Below are 22,042 nucleotides of genomic sequence, written 5' to 3'. Positions count from 1 at the left end.
TTAACAGTTCATTGTGCCTGTGTTCGATAATGCAAGAAGTCTCTTTTTTCCTGTTTCACACAAGTTTAAATTGAATCCTTTATTATTATAGTACTCTGTCATTACACAAATTCACCTGCGGATCATCTCATCTAATCAAATTCGCCTCATAGATTTGAGAACATAATAATTTGAAAATTATTAATCGAAAGGATTTTCGAATTTATTGAAAAATTTATTATCTTTATACGGATCCTAGACATTTTTTCACTCCAAGCTATGTAACTGCATTAATAACAAGTTATATTTTGTATTGTCTGTGATTGTTTTAAGTTTTTGTTTTGAATAATTAGTATGTTTCTGTTTTATTCACGTTTTTGTGAGTTTTATAAGTGATATGTTTATTTGGAGCTTATTTTGTAATTCTTTGCCAGTTTTTGAAAGGGGAAAATGATTTCACTTTCAAGAAAAATGCCATTGAATGAAACCATTTTATTAATTCTACATTCAATGATGATAATCTTTATTCCAGACCAAACATTTTTTAATGATAAGAGAGGAATTGAGCGGATTTGGAAAAGACAATATACAAAAACATAATTTACATCCTGACGCGTACATACAAATGGCTTTACAACTGGCTTACTGGAGATTGCATGGCAAGTTAGTATAATCATCAGTTTAGCTTGCATGATTTCAAATTTGCTATCTTCTTGGAAAAACATTCTTAAGCGCTGTTAGGCTTGAAACTAAGTTGCATTTCTCCTTTCCATGTAATAATTTTACAGTCCAATTTATACAATTCATAAATTCACTGTAACTATCTTTATGGGGTCACTCTTGAAACTATTCCTTTGCTTGCATTAGCCTGAACAATATGTCTTATTAGGTTTTGCTATGTCCATATTTTATTTGTAAATCTATTTTATTTTTACATTTTTTTTATTAGCACTGTACTTCATTATGAAATTTTTCACTTAATATTTTTATGATGAATTCACATTTTTCCCATGTTTATAGGCCTACAATGAGCATTCATTTCTTGCTGAGTGTATACTTTATGTATACTGTCATTTTCAATATTTACTAACAACTGGTACAGTACCTATTTTGCCACGGAATTCCTTTGTTGTAGGCCTACTATCAATTTTATAGAAATGAAATAGAAAATAAAAATCATTCAGTAGCATTTTATAATATTTTATCAATGCATAATACAGGATGTTTGAAAAAGAACTCCCTAGTTTTAGGCATAAATTTAATGTGTAAATTGATGGAAAGCTACATCAACAAGTACATACAATGAAAGAGAAACCTTCAATTTTTGTTTGAAATCAGTACACTTCAACATGGGATCCATTTGTTGCCCTGCACTCGTCGAGACGATATTCAAGTTCTCGCCATGTATTCACCAACATAATCATCAGGTGTAACTGTCCCAACCGCCGTGACGATTCTTTCCCGTAAATGGTTCATGTCTCGGATTTTTCACTGTATACAACATTTTTCATGTGTCCCCAAAAGAAAAAGTCCAGAAGAGTTAAGTCCGGGCTTCGTGGTGGCAAGCAATCGGGCCAGCTCTCCCTATCCACCTTCCCGGAAAGCACGAACTCAACTGAGGCAACTGTTCCCTGGCGCCGTCTCAAGGTCAAGCAGATCTGCCAACTGCAGCAGATCTGCAACAAAGACAGTTGCTGAATCAAACACCACATACTAGAATAGTTTATTTCACTTTTTACAGATTCTATGACCTATTAAAACTAGGGAGTTCTTTTTCAAACACTCTGTATATATTCCATCTCATAGGAGCCATTTTCGATCCAATGCAAATAAAAATTGCAATTACTTCTTGTATCTTTGTATCATGTATATTCTTGTGAATGTTATATTACCGTCTTCATTGAACATCAAGAAGGAAAATTTAAATTTGCGCTTTGTAGCGCTTAAATATTTGAATCTATATTGTGCAAATAATGATTATTCAAATCATTACAGTTTTATTGGAACTCGATGTGCATATCTTTGTCTATAGGCACAGCCGCATCGTCTCTTATTATGCAGATACAATTAGGCATAATGCCTCTTAAATTATGTACTTTCAGCTTTGCATTGAGTTCATCCATTTAACTAATTCTTATAATTATTGAATGTATGATGATTCTAGACCGGCACCTTGCTATGAGACAGCCACTACCCGTATGTTCTACAATGGCAGAACGGAAACCATGAGGTCGTGTACTCCAGAGGCGGTAGAATGGTGTCAAAACATGGACAATTCTTCTGTCAGTGTGAGTTGGACATATTCTCTTTCTACTTCAAAGTAGATTTATCCTAATTATTCTTATCTGAGAATACTGTTGAACGAGTATTGGTACAATATAGTTGGCTCAAATTCCTTCGATTATACAAGTCTAGTATTTCAATATGTTGTGAATTTCATTGAAAGTGCTACAGGTCCCAATCAACTTTAAGTTACCTCACACATTTTTATGTAGACGTTTTATTTGGAAGATGGAAGTCGCCCCATACAGCTTTCATTGGTTTAGGATTACTGATTTGATGTGTTAGGCAGTATAGAATTGTATTTGCTCTCAACAGTTATTTGAGATGTAATAGTTCAATTTATTACTGCTTTGTTTATAACTTAACAGTAGCATATTATATTGTTTCTTCAAAAATCTGTAATACACCTGCCAACGAAGGTAGAAGGCTCTCTTCACTCAGGTCCTTGTGAAGACATGAGTGTTTATTTTGTACTCTTTCACACATTTTTTTAACTTGCTATTAATTTACTATACGATATTCTCACTCATTCTTATGTTAGCTTCTAATTTTCAATGTAAAATAATTTGATTTAAGAGGATGTTATGTTCAACTGATGGCTATTATTTTTGTCATTGATTTTTTCTTGATTGAATTGAATATAATGAAGTTATGAATATAAGAAATCTTGAAATTTATTGTCTTGAATGCCAATTTCTTTCAGTAATATATTTTAATTAGAGCTGATTTAATTACGTACCTTATCCAATTGGGATAACGAATAAATAAAGTTTAGTACTGAATAATTTACCACAGGGCTCCATCCTAGGTCATTATTTATTATATATGTAAATGAGCTGTCATCTTGCTCTACCAAGCCACTCATTGTGCCTTCAATATGCCGATGACAAAACCTCTATTATCACTGACTCAAGTTTGAGATCCGTAATCAAATATTGAGAGATGGTTTGCTGCAAATGGCCTGTCTATGAATACAAGTAAGACTTAGTTAATTATTTTCCACCCCCCCCCCCATTTTGCAGCCAGAAACTTTAATGAGTTGGTCGATTTGAGTGTAGGCTACCCCAGCAGAGCGTTGCTGTTGATCTTCTAGGAGTAATATTAGATAGTAAATTGGACTGGTCAGTACAACCTCAAAAAATATGCTCCATAGTTAACTCTAACTCGGCTATGTTCTCTCTGCGAGTGCTCGAAAACACATTGAGTTTTAAAGCCGTGATGGTGGTCTATTACGGTTATTTTTTCCTTTCCTCAAATATGGAATAACTCTATGGGGAAGATCTAAATTCTTCATCCAAGTATTCTCAGGAAAGTAGATCTCAGAAAAAAACATTAAGAATTATTTTTGGGAAGCCCCCCAGATATCCCTGTCGAGAACTTTTCCTTACTGGCAAGATATTAACACTGCTGTCTTGGAGATCTGTACTTACACTCACAAAAACCTACCAAACTCAGGTTCAATACAAGGCACTCAGCCTCCCTATCAGTGGCTGCTCATAGAACCACCATGTTTGAAGAATCTCTGCAATATATGGGCCAAAAAATATATAAGAGGCTCCCTCAGGATATTACAGACATGGCGGACTTGAGGATTGTTAAAGAGGCTGTTGCTTGAAAGGCCATACTATCCTGTGGATGAATTTCTGCAGTAGTAAATTGCTCCATGTCTGTGATTCAACCCAGACCTTAGGTATTTTTGGTATTTAAATTTAGGTACTTTTGACGACTGCATTATTGAAAAAAAAATTATGTGACTGTTGTATAATTACAGTTATTTATTATCATTGTGATTGTGATGTGTGTTGATAACCTTCCCAGGGCTGCTCTTTTTTGATTCATCCTCTGTCTGATTATCAAATGTTTAGGATGCGATTATTATAAATTGAAAAATGTAATGCTTATAATTTTTACAATAAATTATTTTATCCGCCATTCAATAGCAAGAATAATAATTTCAAAAACTTATTGTATGAACTAATGTTTTATTGATACAGAGTGGCGAAAAAGCGAAGTTGCTGAAAGCAGCGATCACGAGGCACGTGGATTTGATGAAGGAGGCGCAGGGCAACGCGGGCTGCGACCGGCACCTGTTCGGCCTCTATTGTGTCGCCATGGAGTCTGGACTCCCTGTTCCAAACATTTTCCAAGATCCTAATTTTTTAAAGAGGTGAGCTGATTGCTAGGCTACCTGCAATTATCTAAAATTGAGCAATATTATGGAAAAGTGTTGTATTATCATTTCTAGCACTGTTCTACTTCCATCAACATAACATTTTTAGAGGGTGAAGAAAAATCTAATCGCTCAGATAAGATGAGAGACCTGTTATTCCCGTTGAATGGGTCGCCAATGGCATTTTGTGTGCTAAGGATATGAGTCGAAATCGGCTCCCAGTGGTTCAGATAAAACTTTACATACTCCCATCTCGTATTATTGTAATATGGGGGAGTATTGAGATGTTTGAATCGTAGTTTTTTGTGCCTTTCTTCAGGTTGTTGAACTGATCAGAATTGAACTAAATATTTCCAATATGAACTCTAGTGAACCTTGTTTTTGATAGTTGAAGAATTTATTCATATACAAAGTAAGCGTCTAATATTTACGTCGTTATAAAAGATTTGCTAACTTGTTTCTTATTCATCCAAATTATTGCATCCAAGATAAGGTTAGAATTTCACGTGTACAATTTTTATAAAATTTTAGTCCAAAATAAACATGAAAACTATACATTTTGAATTTAGATGGCTTGAATTAATATGATTGGAAATATTCCACTCAATTATCACTTGTAACGAATATTATTGAAAAGCATGTAGTATGGAAAATAGTAGGTAAAATGTAAATGTGAGTGCCGATTTATTTATTAAATTTTAATACCAACAGTACCAAAATTCTCTTATTAAGCTCGAATTGATTGACTAGATAAATTGACCGAGGCCCTAAATTGTAGAGCGAGTTTGCAAATTCTTGTCTAAATATTAATTGCGAATCATTGCGATAAAGTCCTTATATGAGAAATATTAATTGGAATTACTGTCTAATGTAATTTTGAAACAAATAATTGAATAGGTAACAGGATTGTTTACAGTGAAGATTATGATTGGATGTAACGGAATTTCAAAGTTGACCGATAATTTTATATATATGTTTGAATACAAATAATAAATGCCAGTAGCATTTCTACAAAATCTTTTTTTGACGCTCCTGGCTCGTGATAAATTACTAAAACAGGTGTTGTTAAACAATAGTGAAGATAGTGAATACGGGTAGTGAAGATGAACGAATCCATCCAAAGCTCCCAACCGTGGAATCAATAAACGAGTTAATAGTTAAGTAGAGATTTATAAAATAATTATTATATATTTTTCCTCGTTACAAAAGGGGTTCCCATATCATAATTCACCGTGTCTTCCATCCGTTACATTCCTTCCTTCATGCTGTCAGGTGTACCTGGAAAACTGTATGAGATAGAGCGCTCTACCTAGTCTCAGATTGTAGAGCAAAAAATTACGCCTAGAGGGATTTTTAATTTTACATCTAGATTGTAACAATCGGTATATATTGTTGATCAAATAGTATATCATCAAAATTGATTTTTTTCTTGAAATTTCACTCATTTTTGAAAAATCATAACTCAGTACTCATTGGAGATAGAGAGTTCCGAATGATCTCATTTCATTCAGAATTTTATTATCTTAAAAAAAGGCGAGAACAAATGTTTCTGTGCGATTACTGAATTTGGCGGAAATAGCTTAAAACTGGAAAATGGTCCGAAAATACGAGGTTTTTGGGCCACTCTGTATATATAGCACTAGGAAATTTTGCATGAAGAATTTGGTTCTGGACTTCTCTCATGTATCCAAATAATATATTAAAAATCAGAACTACAATATACATTACAAGCACACACCCTTTTTTATTTCTATAATGACTGGACTAATGGTCATCTCTCTCTTGGGCAGAAATTTTTCTTTTAGCGAGAGAAAACTGAAACACATATATAATACTCTTCTATGCATAGTCATAGATCTATGCAGAACAGAATGTATCTTTTCTCAAATTTGACGGGTTTTACTGATCGGATTCTTATCTATGATGAACATGAACTCCAAGTATGAACATGTTTTCATGTTTGCCCAATGAACCTTTTGATGGAAAAAAGTTCTTGGTGTTAGGTCTAGGCTGATGACCAACAAACCATAAATTATCTTTCGTAATATATGTTAGTCTAATAATTATTATTTATTGAGTAGATGCTGAAATTTTTAGAGCAACCTATCTCCACTGTAAACTTGTTTTATCAAACCTTTGAAAGAGTTTTCACTAATTTAATAGAAGCTTGAAACCTTTATCCCTACTAATGTTGTTTTGTTTCACGATCTAAAGTTTAGTTTAATTTTTTTACAGTGGTGGAAATGGAAATTTTATTTTGTCTACAAGCTTAGTCGGCTACACTGAATTGGGAGGAGGTGTTGGACCAATGTGCCAAGAAGGATATGGTTGCTTTTACAACATAACAGCCGATCGGTAAGACATCTAGTAAAAAAATAGTTTTTGTTCAACTAATAATATTTTAATATGATTAAAATCTATTTCCTTCTGAAGCTGATAAATCAAGAGTTAAATAGTTACTTAGCATGCTTCTGCGCTTATGCATTTTAAAAAGAATTTTGTAAAATTGATTTTAGTCGCAGATACCGTAATATAGTAAGGACCCGGCAATAAAGAAATCGATCCCATGGGTTAACCTTAGGATCTAAAAGTTCTATCTGCACCATCCACTTTTAACGCTAACCTACGATTACATGTAGATATGGATGCATTTATTACACGATGTGTTTCGTTCTGGATTTAACGGAACGGTTGATTTATCTCCGTTTAATGACTGGAGATAAAAAACAATACAGTTAAATTAAACGTCTTTCAATAGACGTTAAAATAATTAAACGTTAAAAAATAAAATATATTGAAAATATTCATTTAATTTAATATTCAATTATTTAAATAAAATAAATTTATATTTATTTAATATTTAATTATTTAACCTTTAAAATAATTAAACGTCTTTTAATGACGTTTAAACAGAGCTCAAGCTATAGAAACTGGTAGGATCGCGGATCGCTTTGTGTGGCCGGGCCCTAAATGTGTGATGCGGTTTACGTCAAAGTTTAAAGTAAAACAAAGGTTTTATTTTCGATTTTCAAGACATCACAATCATTAATAAAAAATTGGAAAATTTGTAAGTGACAAAGGAAGGTGACCTTTGAACTTTGTTCAGGCTAGTTAGTACCTTAAATATCGAATTTATAAGTAAGTTTACATTCATACATCACTTCTCTAAAGAGCATAATTATTTCATCACTGTATTGTTTTTTTAACCATTACGACTTGGTAAAGGTTGTCTTTTAAATTAAATAGCCCATTAATGATGTCCCATTTGTTTTTGCAGTTCTTTTAAATAGAGATCAATTGTTTTAACAATCATGCTTAACGTTAATGGTATATTTAATATAGGTACCCGAATATTATGTAGTTTCAATGAGTCTAAAGTTTTACAATTTAATTTCACTTTTGTTTGCAGGTTTTTTATTACACTATCTGTACACAGAGACAGTTACGAAACGAGCGCTCACAAGTTCTTTACACAACTCGTCATTGCTCTATTCGATATGGATCATTTGCTGCTTTCTGCCACACAAGGGAAACTCGATCAAGCCAAATTATAAAACAGCATTTTTTTTCAAATCAAGTTACCTCTTACACCTTATCTTGGATTATAGATTAATATATAATTTGTTTGGGATGAAGTATGCGGTTTTAGTAGGCTTATGATGTATAGTATTTTTTACGTTTTTCGTTGATAGTAGTTAGGTTCATTCATTATTGTTTTGAAACCAGGTTTTGGTAGTTATTTGTCTGAGTTAGCTGTTGCCACTTTGGCTGCTTTTATATTCAACCTAAACAGTGAGGCTTAAATCATTTGTATTCGGGTCAGAAACATTATTATTTATATACTATACCGTGATTCATTGCCAACGAAATAAATAGCATAGGTGGACTTTCCGTTGACAGTTAGGTGCTACGCTACTCTTGAGTGTTTTTGTGGTGCTAGTCTCCAACACTTTCTTTCATTGCTCAATCTTTTTCAGTATTTTATCGATGACAGTATTATTTGACACAATGACTAAGTGCCATATTTATAGAGGTGACTGTAAGTATAAATAGTTACCGAGATTATCGTCCAATTTCGACATTCGTAATGTTTTAATGCGGGTTTTCAAATATTTCCTTGCGAATAAGATTAATCTCATGTTACCTATACCTTCATAATTACGGTACATTATGTTGACGGTATTTAATATGTTATTTCCAACTAGCATAAGGTACAAGGGAAATCACACTAGTTGTAAAATCTGCAATTTCTTGTAGGGCTTGACGTCTTTTCTAAGTATGGTGAAAGTGGATCTTGTACAATATTAACGAATCTCATTATTAAAGGTGCTGCACATTTTGACGTAAGAGGTGGGTATTATTATTGTCTACGAGGTGATATTATTCTTTTGACTTTATGTTTTATATTGTGCTATTATAGTTGAATAAAAAACTTCGAAACTACTTAGAACTTATTTCTATTTCTAATTATTCTGATAAATAGATGATATACTTTCTATGTGGTCTATTCATTCTTGGATTCTTATACACTTGAATAAAATCAGACAACTACGGGTGACTTGAAAGAGAAAACAATAATCATCCTCCAATATTTTATTCGAATTATTGAAATTTCTACAACTTGATAAAACCATTGAAACTACCTTACGAAACAGTTCATTCACTATTACCAGGTAGCATGTAGACAAAGACACGTTACTCAAGAACTGGCACAATAAAAATCAAAGGAATACTTGAAAACAAACATTTGAATCTGGATACGTAATTTCAAAACACAAACATTACAATTTAATAATTCTCTGAATAATGTTCAGTAAAACATTTTTATGCTCAACAGAGTACATAGGCTTGCAATCACAACTGGGTACTTCAAAGTAGATTATAATAATTCTTTGAAACAATTAATCTACAAGACAAAGGTATGTACAAAGTGAGTGACAATATTTTTAATATGTCTCATGTTATGGAATTACATTAATTTACATATTATGTCTATAATATAATTGAAGTGAATATCATTGAGTCGATCTCATACCAAAGTAATATTGTCTTGAACAAATAAAAATATCATTGAACTCGGAAGTAATAAAAAGTTTTTAAATTTTTCGGAACAGAGAGTATGTAACCAAGTATTATCAATTACCACAGTGGAAAGATATACCACTTTATAAGAAATCAACCAAGAAAATTCAACCGATGTAATTGATTTTCATTAATAAAAATGGCAAAAATGTTAAATACAAATATTATAGGAGTAGGCCTTTCTGCTAGAACTAGTTCTAAAAAAATCGAAGTAAAGACTCACTAGTACAGTAAAGCTAAAATTTCTACGAGTATTCACTTAGGAATGTAGAGATAACGAAAACTATTGATTATAAAAAGTTTGGGAACTGACAAAAACGTTTCATATTTACTTAGTTGCAATTCACTGGCCTTCAATTCAAAAATTTATAAGTTACGCACTACAACCGGAAGAAAAATCAATTATCGTTATTATGTATCTTCTAATGAAGATGTTAAACAATATATTTGTCTACTAGTTGGACAAAATAATAATATGCTGCTTGGAAACATAGTTAATATAAGTTCTATGGAAAAACTGAGTTGAAATAATATAAAATTATTTTTCCAACTGTGACGTTTGTGTTTTTCTATAATTACATGTGGATAGATAATTTTTTTGGAAGAACTTAAGCTTTTTATTATTAGTGTTAATAAGCAGTGAGTAAAGTAATGATTTTTAAATAACTAGAAATTAATCAAGTTATTTTAAATGTATCTCATTATCAGGACCAGTAGCGCAGACTAGCTCAAAATATCAATAGCAGACATATTTCAAGTATTTATTTATTTGAGATACATATGAGAGCACAAGGATATAATCCCATGATTGCGGCGAGACATTTTTAAAATTGGAAAACGAAAATGTGATGTGATAGTCGATTTGATTCAAAGTCAAAATGGATTTCAGGAACAATGACTAATGAGCTAATGAGAACTCAGTAATGTTTTGGAAAGACCTCAGTTTGTTTTTGGACGTTAGCTGGTTATTACAAAGAAAATAGCCATACAGTTCAGAATTTAATGATTTACTTTATGTCTTAGATTTGCAACAGAAATAATACCAGACGAACTGTATATTATAGAATCCATACTATAACAATCTATAGATCGATTCCAAAACATGGTTACAAATAAAATAATTATGTTAAAGTTGATTTATTAATGAAGGATGTAACACACACATACAGTAATCCAAATGAAGAAATGTATCTACGATTGAGTAAAATTTTATAAGAGCTTCCGTACACTAGGTCAGTTCAAATAAGAGAAATAACAATTACTAGTTCTTTTTAATACTAGAATATCAACTCAGATATTTCTCCAACTACATATGTATGATTGATCGTTCGCTAGTTTCATGAAGTATAGTAGAAAAAGTTGACATTTGAAGAAAGGAAAATAAATGCAGATGTTGGAAGAGGATGTAGGTACTTGACTACTATTGAAAAGCTATTATTTCAATATCACTGCAAAGAATATCATTCTCAATCATAAAATTCATCTCAACATTCGAAACACAAGGTACTTTTTACAGTGAAAAGTACATTTTCCATTCATCAACCATTATTACTGTCTATTTTACTTATAAAATAATACAAGGTGATTCACTAAAAGTCATCTCTCGAGTTATAACAAAGAAAACTAGTCATCATTTGAGGGATATTATTTCTAATAATCGGTACAATTAATTATACATCTTTCCTTCATTGAATGAAAACACAAATATTTTTCTGTACATCTAGAAACAAAAATAAAATTACTATAAATTAGCTGTGTTCGTGAAACAGCTTTTCAATCCCTTCTTGATTGAACAGTCAACACACCTACATAAGAACCTCAAAAGATAGATTCCACCAACACACACTTACACTGACATCCAAGCGAAATTATACTGAATTGCAACTGCCTTCTTGTACTTGTACAATAGTCTTCAGAGTATCGGTCACTGCACATGGTTCAGTTCCATTCATCAATTAGGCTCCCATCTTGTCAAAACTCGAGTTTCCAATCTGAAAAATTGAAAATATAGATTATTCCCGAATGAATTATTTCATAAAAACAAGAAAATTTTATTCTATTAATTTGTATTTCAACAATTGCATGGAAGAGCATCTCATAATTTCATTTCATTGAAGAAACCAGACCTCCTACAAAAATCTCAAATCGTATTTTTCTAGCTATAAACACGCTGCAAAAGACCCATTACTACAGTCTAGGAAGTGATCGCGGATCGCGCTCATAGTATTTTATATTAGATAAGTGATGCTCAAGCTTTGTACTCTTGTTGGACGGGTGACCGCTTGTTTGCCATTATTACTATCTTTAGTAATTTGCCTTAACCAATAATTTATTATTTGTTTTCAAAATCATTCCCAGAGGTTCGAGAACCACTTCGAATTGAAGGTGGATTCATTATCATACCAGGTACAACTCTAGAACTCATTAGTGCATAATCCTCGGCCAATTCAAATAGTTAAAACACCCTCTTTTGATCCTCAGAATATTGAACAATTTTATCTCACAATCTTTCATCTTCAGAGAAAAAACCATCTTCGAAAAAATGCAATTCATAGGATAAGCAAAAATAAAACTCAATTCAATTAATAAGACCTTTTGGTAATCTAGGACATTCATTTCAGCTTATGAATTCCGAAAACCATTTTTTAAACTTTTCCGAACTATGATCAAGTCCTCTTCAATCATTTTATACATTTCACATTGACATTCAGTGTCTGATGCAAAAAATTGCTTTGCATGTTTAATGAACTTTGGTTTACATAAACCACTTTGGTTACTGTGGTTAAATCAAGTCATGATCTATGATAAAAAGTTCATGGAAAATGCCGTCGAGGCACAATCATGAGAAGTAGGCTACAGCAAATATTATACCTTGCTTTCGCTAAAGAGCAATGTTTGAAAATCAGTCTAGTATTTTTTATCATTTTATATTTATTTAATCATTAAAAATCAAACAACTTTCAGAAACGTACATCAGGCTTAAGCCCAAAACTGTTCCAATTCTAATCTATACAACAGTCTAAATGTAGCTAGGTCACTTTCACATTATATAATTTCATATCAATCACGGTAAACTGCTGTCTCCACATTATAGCCATTAAAAAAATCCACCAGGAGTTTATTGAAGATTCTCCGAACAAAGTATATCTAGATTGAATATTACCCAGTTACCCAAAGTGAACATTAATTTCATAATAACCAATTGGTTGTTTTGTGTAAGCCAACTACACTCTTGGATCAGGGAAGGAGAGCAATACTTGACTGCAGCCGCTGTCTAGATATCATAAATCCGAGCATCACAAACAAAGCGCCTTCTCATTCCTTGGATAATTTTGAAGTTCACTTATTGATGTATCTCTCGTCAGGAATACAGCATCGGGGAATCACAAAACATAGAAAGCTGTTTATCATGTTCATTATTCCTCCTAAGAGGCGAGTATCAGAAACCACCAGAAATGAAGTCTAAATGCGGCTTTCCAATTTAAATGTATTAATTATGTTCAGCTTGAAAGAACTATCAAGGTTTTTCATGTATCCATTCCTTCTACAGATTGCTTGAATGATTAGTGAATTCTGAACGAATGTCTTATCAGAATAGATTGCATATTTTATTATAATATACAGTACTGAACGAATGTCTTACCAGAATGTGATTCAGGATGGTCTATAAATTGGCCATGCTGAATGATAACTCATATAACTATGGACTATCGGTCCCGGCTGATTTTCAACAGTTAACTGGCAAATTTATAATATATAATCAGGCTAGATGGGACTACAGATACTATACAAACAAAGTTTGGCCATTGATTGTCAAGCTTCTGATTGGCTAGCTCGGTCACGTGCCACAAATCCGCCATTAAGATTCCAAGCAAGCTTCATGATCCTGTCTTATTGCATTGGAAACTTGGAACGTATCACTTCTTTTACCGATAGGAAACATATTTTGAAGTAACGGTGAGTTCGGTATAACATTTTAGAAAAGAAATTGATATTACTTCAATACAGACCAATATAGATTATTTTAAAACCCACCAATGTGTTTTTAACTTCATCAAACCTTGGGCTCTTCGCAAACCACTTTCAGAGCTTTCGCGGACCACTTATTGGGAACCATTGATATAGGTATTCAGAAAGATGAATTTCAATTTTATTGTATTTCTTCATCTAATTTTTGATTTCTAACTTTTAATAATCTAATTTCAAAATGTTTGTGGCTCAATTGAATATAACATTTCATGAAACATCCAACCGTGATTAAGTGCTGATTGAAGACGTCTCTAATTCTCTGATTGGTTCTCGTCGCATTGCATTTAACTGGAATTTAATCACGTTTACAATAACAATTGATGGACTTCTCAGCATTCAAAAATAGGTCTATATACCGTATGTTATCTATTGTTTTAAGAATTTAATCATCTTTCAACAATTGGAAATAGAAATTGATGATTTTTTATAAATGTTACATAATACTTTAATACAGCATATTTTAATAGTTTAGTGTTATTTTTTTTCAATTAAAAACAAAAAAGTTATTTTTATTATTGAGTAGCCTAATAGTAGTACTAAGTCAGGTAATTTCAATTCATTTTGCCTAATTTTATCAATTAATCATGAACTTATACAGCAAATTCAGATTAACTTGAGGAAAACGGAGGGTTTCACTTAAATTATATGTAATCACTAATTATTAATACTAGTAATTATCCAACATCTACTTTTTCAAGTTACAAAATAATGTTGAGAAATAAAAAAGGTTTAGTAGAGAATATAAATAAGATTATTATTCAAAAAATATGCTTTTACGTAGTGAACGTATAACTTGAACGTATTTCATAAAAGCCCTATGACAAAAATCAAACAGATGGAATCCTAATGGGGCGGCAGCGGGCAAATAGTTGAAATGGCCAAACTGTCTTTCTACAGTAACTATAGTTGGAACCTTCCCGTAAGAGACTCATACACTCCATGGAGATTGCCACCCTTTTGTATGGCAGCCATACTAATATATTTTTACTTTTAATCATGAAGATGAAAAGTCGTATGTGCTATGAGAAATAATTATAAATTAACATATTAATAGAGTTCTACAATATAATATTTCAAAATACGTTTTTCAAGTACCTTCAATAATTCCACTACCCCAATCAAAAATTGGTTAAGATAAGGTGATAAGGTGATAAGCGTGAGTTGAGTAATATTCCAATTTCGTGTCGGGAAAGTCACCACTATCAGGTGACTCATTAGAAGGAAAAAACTAGTATCTTGACCGTAAAGTCAAGAAAGCCACCAGAATCAGGAAATTTCGCTATTTCTTGGTGGGTTTGTAAAGGACTCCTCTAGATTAAATGAAAACCATGTTGTAATCTTTGCTGAATGACTTGTTACATCTATAATTTTGATCTTTAAGATCACCACAAAAATATCACCCGTTCAGAATATATTTACGAAAATCACTCCTTTCAATATTCTCTCTATTCTCCTTTCAACACAATCATTTACACATATGAGACATATGTGAACTTATGAAACACAATAGTACAATACATAATATATATCTAGTGTTTTTTTTTCAATTCGTTTGGACAAGTAGAGTAGCGACTTCAAATTTGTAAAAAAGTTAAAAGTCAAAACATGGGTTAAAAATTTAACGTCTGCTGCAACTACATCTTCAATCACACTAGTTTCTGGTAAATCTAAGAATGTGCATGGATTCAATTGAGTTATAAAATCATCTCAAAGAGCATTGAAACTGTTGAATCTATACACACTACTGAAAATTGAAAGAATTATACCATCCGTTCAAGAGTATGTTATAAGGCAATACGAATACTACTACGAAGGCCTTGTCCATTAACAATTACTTTACTAATAAGCATCAACTAATAAAATTAGTACTACATGAGAGATAGAATTCTAAAACACCGAATAATTTTTTACTGGAGTCTGATACAGGATGATTATCTATGATTCAAGGTAAGAGACTCCACTTTGAAATAAGGAGTACTCCTCTGTTTAAGTTAAGAATCTAAATTTCCAAGAACATCACTCAGGAATATCACAAGTTTGATTAAGTTAATGCCATTTAAGAATGATTCATCTTTATTAACACACACTTTTACAATAATTGAATAATATTAAATACTCTATTCCTTCCATTGGAGCAACTTCTACTGCCATAAAAATAACATCAATTCTAAGGAGGTTGGATGTATTTATTCACTAAATACAATAATTAAATTACATAAAACACTTTTTCCATTTCATTGAAAACTAGTCACAATTGACAGAGCTAGTCTTCATTAGATTAAAAATAATCATAATTCTTGGAGCTAGTAGCTAGAAAGTTTTACAAACAATATTTTTATTTCACGTACGAATGGTCAGATGGACAGAATTGATCCACATCACAGGTCCAGGCCTTCATGTAAGAAACTCTTGCAAAGAGAGAAGGGAGGATGAAGATAATAGGGTCGGTTTAAAATAAAAAAAAAATCACTATTGAAAAGTGTTGCGGTTGAAAGTGAAGATTATTCGTCAACATGGATGTCATCTACAATATGACGACAGAATAATAGAGCAAAGAAATGGAATAATTAATGTTTGCTTTAGGTTGAGTGGCCATACCCTATTGTGCAGGCTGTTCTATCGACGCTGGCTGGGCCGGCGGTGCTGCTGCTGCTGACTCCTTGGATGATGGACTGCTTTTCACGTCAGGCTGCTCACTCTTCTTCTCATCCTTTTCATTTGCCTCCTTCGCTTTCTCTTCTTTCTTCTCATTGTCCTGTTCAGCTGCTGTTTGAGGGGCGGTGGCTGCTGCTGGCTCCTTCTTTGGAGACTCTTCTTTCTCTTCTTTTTTCTCCTCTTTTTTGGCGTTGGCCTCCTCTTTAGGGGGCTCCACTGGCTTGGCAGGTGGCTCAGCTGCGTCCTATAAAAATACATCATTTAAATCCATGATGCAATCCAAGAAAACCTTTTTTGGTAGTTGATCACTGCAATGCCACACTCTAAAGCCGCTAAACTCCTTAGAGCCGCTACAGTTAGGCCCGGTTGCACAAAAGCCTGTAAAATTTCAATCATGACTGAATGCCACGAGAACCAATCGGAGAAGGCTCTCAAGATAATGAGGCTTCTATGATTGGTTCTCGTGGCATTTAATCACGGTTAAAATTTAACGAACTTTTGTGCAATCGGGACTTGGTGATATTTGATCATTCGTTAGATATACAGTATATAATATGAATCTAATGAATTTATAGGTTACGTGCTCTTGCTGCGGCATGTCTCTGCATGACCATGCGTCTCTAGTCATCGCTAAGGAGTTGCACCTAAGGAAAAATCCTACACAATAGGTTGCTGAGATACAATTAAAAGACCTACTGTCATGGTTGGCAACAAAAACAATAATAAATTATGATCGATTAGGTGAGGGACGTACTCAAAACGACTTCGATTTACTAGTTTATGTTTTTAAAATGGGTCAATCATCTTCTATAATATTGACATTCATATTGTCCAAATTTCACTGTGCTAAAACAGCTGATCAAATAACTTTTCATTAATTGTGTTTATTATTAAAAAATCAAAACCTTTCTAATAATATCCACATATTGCCATTTAAAAGTATAAACTCAACCTCCCCCATTAAAACATAATTGAATATAATCTTTTAAGTTATTTAGACAAATTGAAATCCACCCAATCTGTGATCCTCACCCTCGACGACGGCATTTACGCCCAAACGAAAACCCAGCTTTACAGTTACATACTCTTATGATTATTCTTCAACATAATCGCCGTGAAGATTGAGTGATTTGTCATACCTGTGAACTAGCCTACCAATACCCTGTGAAGTTTTGCTGCCAGTTGAATTGGGTTATTACGTTGTTTTAGAGCGCCTCATAAGTTAGCAAGTGCTTCCCTTCAAATCATACCTTGTGTCGGAAGAAAAGATGAAAGCTATTTAAGATCGAGTGAGGTTCGAAGTGCCAGTGATCGGAAAGGAGAGAAGCCATATTGATGTATCTTAGATGGAGCCTTTAGATGGGTCTTTAAATTTCCAATACAATTCAAACACAACATTCAGAAATTATTTTCTTCTCCGTAAATTTAACTCATTCTGCAAATTTCTGTCACTATAAACTTTGTTCTAGCTAAAAACGAACTACCCTACACAATTCACACTTGGCGGGTTACTCAATTGAGGCGCTCTTGTTTCTGTGTTTATAACTTGACAACAATTTTGACGAGAACAAGCTGTATAGATCTGTGAATATTGCTCCCCCTACCTCCTTTTTACCTATTAACATAACTCATTATTAACAACTAATAGAAAAATTAATCGTTGCACAATCGCTCATAACTTCCTCGAACTAAAATTTCTTGAATTCTCTAAACTTTTCATACTCGTAATTTACCTAGCTCTTACTTGATATTTTCTTCAACTTTAAAATAACATTGTTCTATCGTAAGACATTATATAGAACTAGATAAACTCTTCTTATTTGGATACATTTGTGCTTTTATGACATTCTAGACAATTAAATGAACTGACACTAGATCCCCAGCAAACAGGGTTTCCTTGCTGGGTACGGTAGCCGTCATAGGAAAATATTTAAAAAGAGAAATATTTCAATAAACTTAATACTGTAGTAGTATAATCAAGTTTTGGTATTGTTTTGTATTATTATTTATGTTCTTACTTGCGATTGACTTGAAATCTAGGTTATAGATTTCTTCTATCTACAGATGCTTCTCTTATTAAAATGGCAATTGTTTTTGTTCCTGATTTAACATAACAGTAATTACATTCTATTTTACCTTATAATTTGTTATTTTTCATTTTTTAGAATTAAAATGCATTTTCATGTTCCTCATGTGGTTATCATGAAGGAAACTGATTTATATTGTTTAGGATATCAAATCCACCGATTTTACTGGTATGTCAATATTACGTATAATATAATCTATGTACAGTAGTTTTTAGCTTTTTATACTTGAAATCATTGAGTCAAGGAGACAACAAGGAATGCTTTTATTCATGAAATTGCTACAATGCAAATGCAGTACATTACTATGGAATAAAAGCATCAGTATAAAGAAAATATTGTACAAACCTCTTTCTTTTCTGATTTTGCTGCAGTTGTTGGGCCATTATCTAATGAAGTTGATTTCGAGTCTTCCTTCTTACTCGTTTCATTTGCAGCTGAGTCCGTCTCCATCTTTTCATCAGCCTCTGTGCTTTCAGCATCTTCGCTGTTATTCTGCTTTTCGCCATTTTCTCCTATTTCTTCTTTCTTATCCTCCTTTTCTTCATCTTTGCCGTCGTCATTGTTGTCGACTGGTTCCGTTTTTCTCGGCCTCCCTCGGCGTCCTCCTGTTAACCATAAAGGCAAAAAGATTGAACAATAATTTCTTTCAACTTATTTTGGTAAAGTTATTTTTGTCATGTCAAGAATTATGAAATGAAGCAACTTAATATTGTGTGATGCCTTGCGTCATTCATCATGCGTCATAACGGCAAGTCTTGTCTAAAGCTTTCGGTAAAAAATAGAGTATAAATAACACATTCTAATAATAACATATAAATGCTTATGATCATTTGAAAGTGGAATATTTCAGCACAATTCATACATATATTACACTACTATAATTGAAACTATAAAAAATGACATGATTATAGAAATTATGGTAGATAGGTAACCTTGATAACAAGTTTATCTTTATAACGTTCATTTTAAATACCCTTTACCCACAAACTTGTACATACCTCTTGATTATTTGCATTTTGATTGTGGAAATTAATACAATGTGATTGTTTAGGACATTCGAAATCGTCTACTGATTACTTAATCATTGAAGTATGAAATATTATCAAGTGTTCACCTCGGCCGCTTGAGCCCGTGGAGGCAGTCTTGCGCTCTCGCTTTGCGGGCGGAGGCGTGGCAACTGGAGTGGGGGTGCCTCTTGTCGAAGACCTCGTTGTACGTCTACCCTCGGTAGTACCATCTTCCTTGTGGCCCATTCCCTAAAATTTCAATATGCAAAGTCTATTTCAACCTGAATTTACTGTAGCCTAGACAATAATCTTTCAAATAACATGAATAAAAATGAATAACTTAAAGACGAATTTGAAAATTAAAGTAATTCAGTAAGATCTTTGATATAGTCACAACTAACAATCTCTAGAAAGATAAAAATATAAAAAGATATTTAAACTCTAATTCTTCATGTTAGAAATTTTCAATGTTACCTAATAAAAAATGATAGGTTGAAACTTTATTAGACACCAATGAAAAGACATTTCAACTAATTTTAAACAAACTATAGTTTCCATAGTTTATCGGCATAATGAATAAACTTTTAGATTCCTTTAAAATGAAACTAAATAGGATAGGACTATGCGACGCACTCTGTTGCGGACGAAACCAAAGCGCAACAAACCGTAGCAGCTAAGCCGTAAGCTTTTATGACTGCCTGAAACATGAAACCTTCTATTGTGATAGTAAAAAATAATATGAAAAGATTGAAACCTTGTCTCTTATATAAATTTACTCATCAGCTCATCACAAAAATTAAACATGAAAAACTAGGACAGACCTATCATAAATTGGTACTTTCATTTTGTATAAATTCGATTTAAAAAAGTACAATTTACAAAATATTTCTACTTGAAAACAAAATCATTATCAAAGGAATTGATATAGGCTAGAATGAAGATTTATATCATTTAGATTTATATCACTGTAAAATATTAATAGTTGACTCCTCAAATGCAAAATTGTATTAAAATCAAAAACTAAAATTTTTACCTTCAGAATAGCTTCCCCTTCAAGTGCTGCACGTGATAACATTGACAAACGATTCTTTCGGCCTCTTGCAGGCGTTGATTCTGGGGCCTGAAAATTTTATGTTTACTTAGCTTAGATAGGCTACCTAATTACTTATTATTATTATTACTTATTATTATTGATAATAATATAGATTGATTAAATCTGGTTTTAGAAAATAAATATAAGCAACTACATGAAATACGAAACATAATACCTATTTAAAATATTAAATCACAGTTACCTAAGTTTTGCCGCGCAAATTGAAACATTGGCTCTCGTTTTTTACTGGTAGGCTATTAATTAAAAATTACATTATAATGATTATCAAAATAAAACTCCAATGAAATAACGTTGTTTAACTCATGATTAGTTAAAGCATTATTTTTGAAAAGTGAAACTTTTACAACTCATGCTCATGTTTACAAGACACCGGTATAGGTTAGGTGCATTCCATACTTTATATTTTCCATATCAATCAACAAAACCAATAAATACACTTTTATTATTTAAAACAAAGCAGAAACAGTAATCAATTCAAACATTAAAACGCCAGAATACTTTCACCAACATTATATTAAAATAATGACCGGTTAATACGAGATTAGACTAGTCGGCGCCATTTTCCTACGTTACCTATCAACAAGCGTAGATAAACTTTTACAACACAACCAGCTTTATTTTCTGTTACTAATTGATACTATCCTAGAACATATTCATTGAAATTATGCTAAAAAAATTTGATTCAATTAACATTTAGCATGAGGTTTTAAATTGCATTATTTTCAAATTTCATTTCGACTCTTGAAGGCCAACAGGCCATTACCGTATTACTAATAAAACGTTTCAGAAGTAAATACTGTGGAATTATCTAATTGAAACCCAAGATAGGATTTAGACATTTTAATTTTTACAAGTAAATGGGGAAAAATGTTGATAATCTATGATTCAATATGTATGCTTTATAATTCCATATTTTACTTGGATATCACGTTGGCTACTCAGCTAAATTGTGACTACACGAATAGCAAGTTTAATAGGTGAAAAAAATATTTACCTTAGAGTCCACATCGTTGGAGCTTTCATTTTTAACTTCAACACTACTTGATTCTGACATATTTCTTTAAAAAATATTCACTTTTATGTCTTTTCAGATAAAATAAGCGACAGCTCTATTCCCGGTGCTTGATGTTTATAAATCTCACAAAGATGGCGGTTAGCGTGGGTCACGTGACGCTCTACTCAACTTCAAACGGCAATATTTCGATCAAGAAAATAGTTTCTTGTTTGTCCTATTAAAATGATTTTGATTTCAAACACAGAATACTTATGTATCTGATAGATTCCATCGAAATGGATTTACTTCAAACAAAACTGTCAGCAATTTTCTAATAAATGTAGAAAATACACTTTCTAAATCTTCAATGTCAAACAATAGGACTGGCAACTCAAGCAGTAGCAGTCAAACAATACACGAACACCGAAACACCATTGACCATTGAACCAATTGAACAATGAACATTCATAATAGAAAGATACGCATAGAACCATGAACTATCTCACAGATGCATTCACAGACACAACACAAAACAAACCGACAGAATGAAATAAATTACTACAGTATTTTTTTTTATATCTGTTGAGCACTTAAACATGGTGGAAGATTGTAAATGTGTCTCTTGCTATTTAAATTCTGATG

General features: G+C 32.4%; 2 protein-coding genes across 3 annotated transcripts in view; one reads left to right on the top strand and one right to left on the bottom strand.

The window, feature by feature from the left end:
- The window catches only part of LOC111047633 (peroxisomal carnitine O-octanoyltransferase), a 25,727-nt gene extending 16,560 nt beyond the window's left edge, over nucleotides 1-9,167 (top strand). Inside the window, exons 7-11 of one of the 2 annotated variants that reach the window (XM_039424582.1) lie at nucleotides 512-642; nucleotides 2,144-2,267; nucleotides 4,257-4,429; nucleotides 6,668-6,787; nucleotides 7,842-9,167. In XM_039424582.1, coding sequence (XP_039280516.1) covers nucleotides 512-642; nucleotides 2,144-2,267; nucleotides 4,257-4,429; nucleotides 6,668-6,787; nucleotides 7,842-7,986 — 693 coding nt within the window. In that variant the 3' untranslated portion in view covers nucleotides 7,987-9,167. The remainder of the gene's footprint in view (nucleotides 1-511; nucleotides 643-2,143; nucleotides 2,268-4,256; nucleotides 4,430-6,667; nucleotides 6,788-7,841) is intronic. The other variant, XM_039424583.1, reaches the window with a different exon arrangement.
- Nucleotides 9,011-22,042, bottom strand: LOC111047639 (neurofilament heavy polypeptide). Its single transcript, XM_022333443.2, has 6 exons — nucleotides 21,401-22,042; nucleotides 20,326-20,412; nucleotides 19,400-19,541; nucleotides 18,631-18,890; nucleotides 16,142-16,442; nucleotides 9,011-11,505 (listed from the first exon to the last, which is right to left on the bottom strand). Exons 1-5 carry the CDS (start codon nucleotides 21,458-21,460, stop codon nucleotides 16,143-16,145), a joined length of 849 nt encoding a protein of 282 aa, XP_022189135.1. The 5' UTR covers nucleotides 21,461-22,042; the 3' UTR covers nucleotides 9,011-11,505; nucleotide 16,142.

This window comes from Nilaparvata lugens, chromosome 3 (genome assembly GCF_014356525.2).
Source record: "Nilaparvata lugens isolate BPH chromosome 3, ASM1435652v1, whole genome shotgun sequence".
NCBI classification, from domain to species: domain Eukaryota; kingdom Metazoa; phylum Arthropoda; class Insecta; order Hemiptera; family Delphacidae; genus Nilaparvata; species Nilaparvata lugens.
The sequence above is the reverse complement of the archived record's forward strand: the minus strand, read 5'-3'. Positions and strand labels throughout refer to the sequence as shown.

Coding starts and splice junctions, on each gene's coding strand:
- LOC111047639 (XM_022333443.2), bottom strand. CDS start 21,460: ATGTCAGAATCAAGTAGTGTTGAAGTTAAAAATGAAAGCTCCAACGAT. Junction 20,413..21,400: donor CCAACGATGTGGACTCTAAG/GTAAATATTTTT, acceptor TAAAATTTTCAG/GCCCCAGAATCAACGCCTGC. Junction 16,443..18,630: donor CAAAATCAGAAAAGAAAGAG/GTTTGTACAATA, acceptor GTATTTTTATAG/GACGCAGCTGAGCCACCTGC.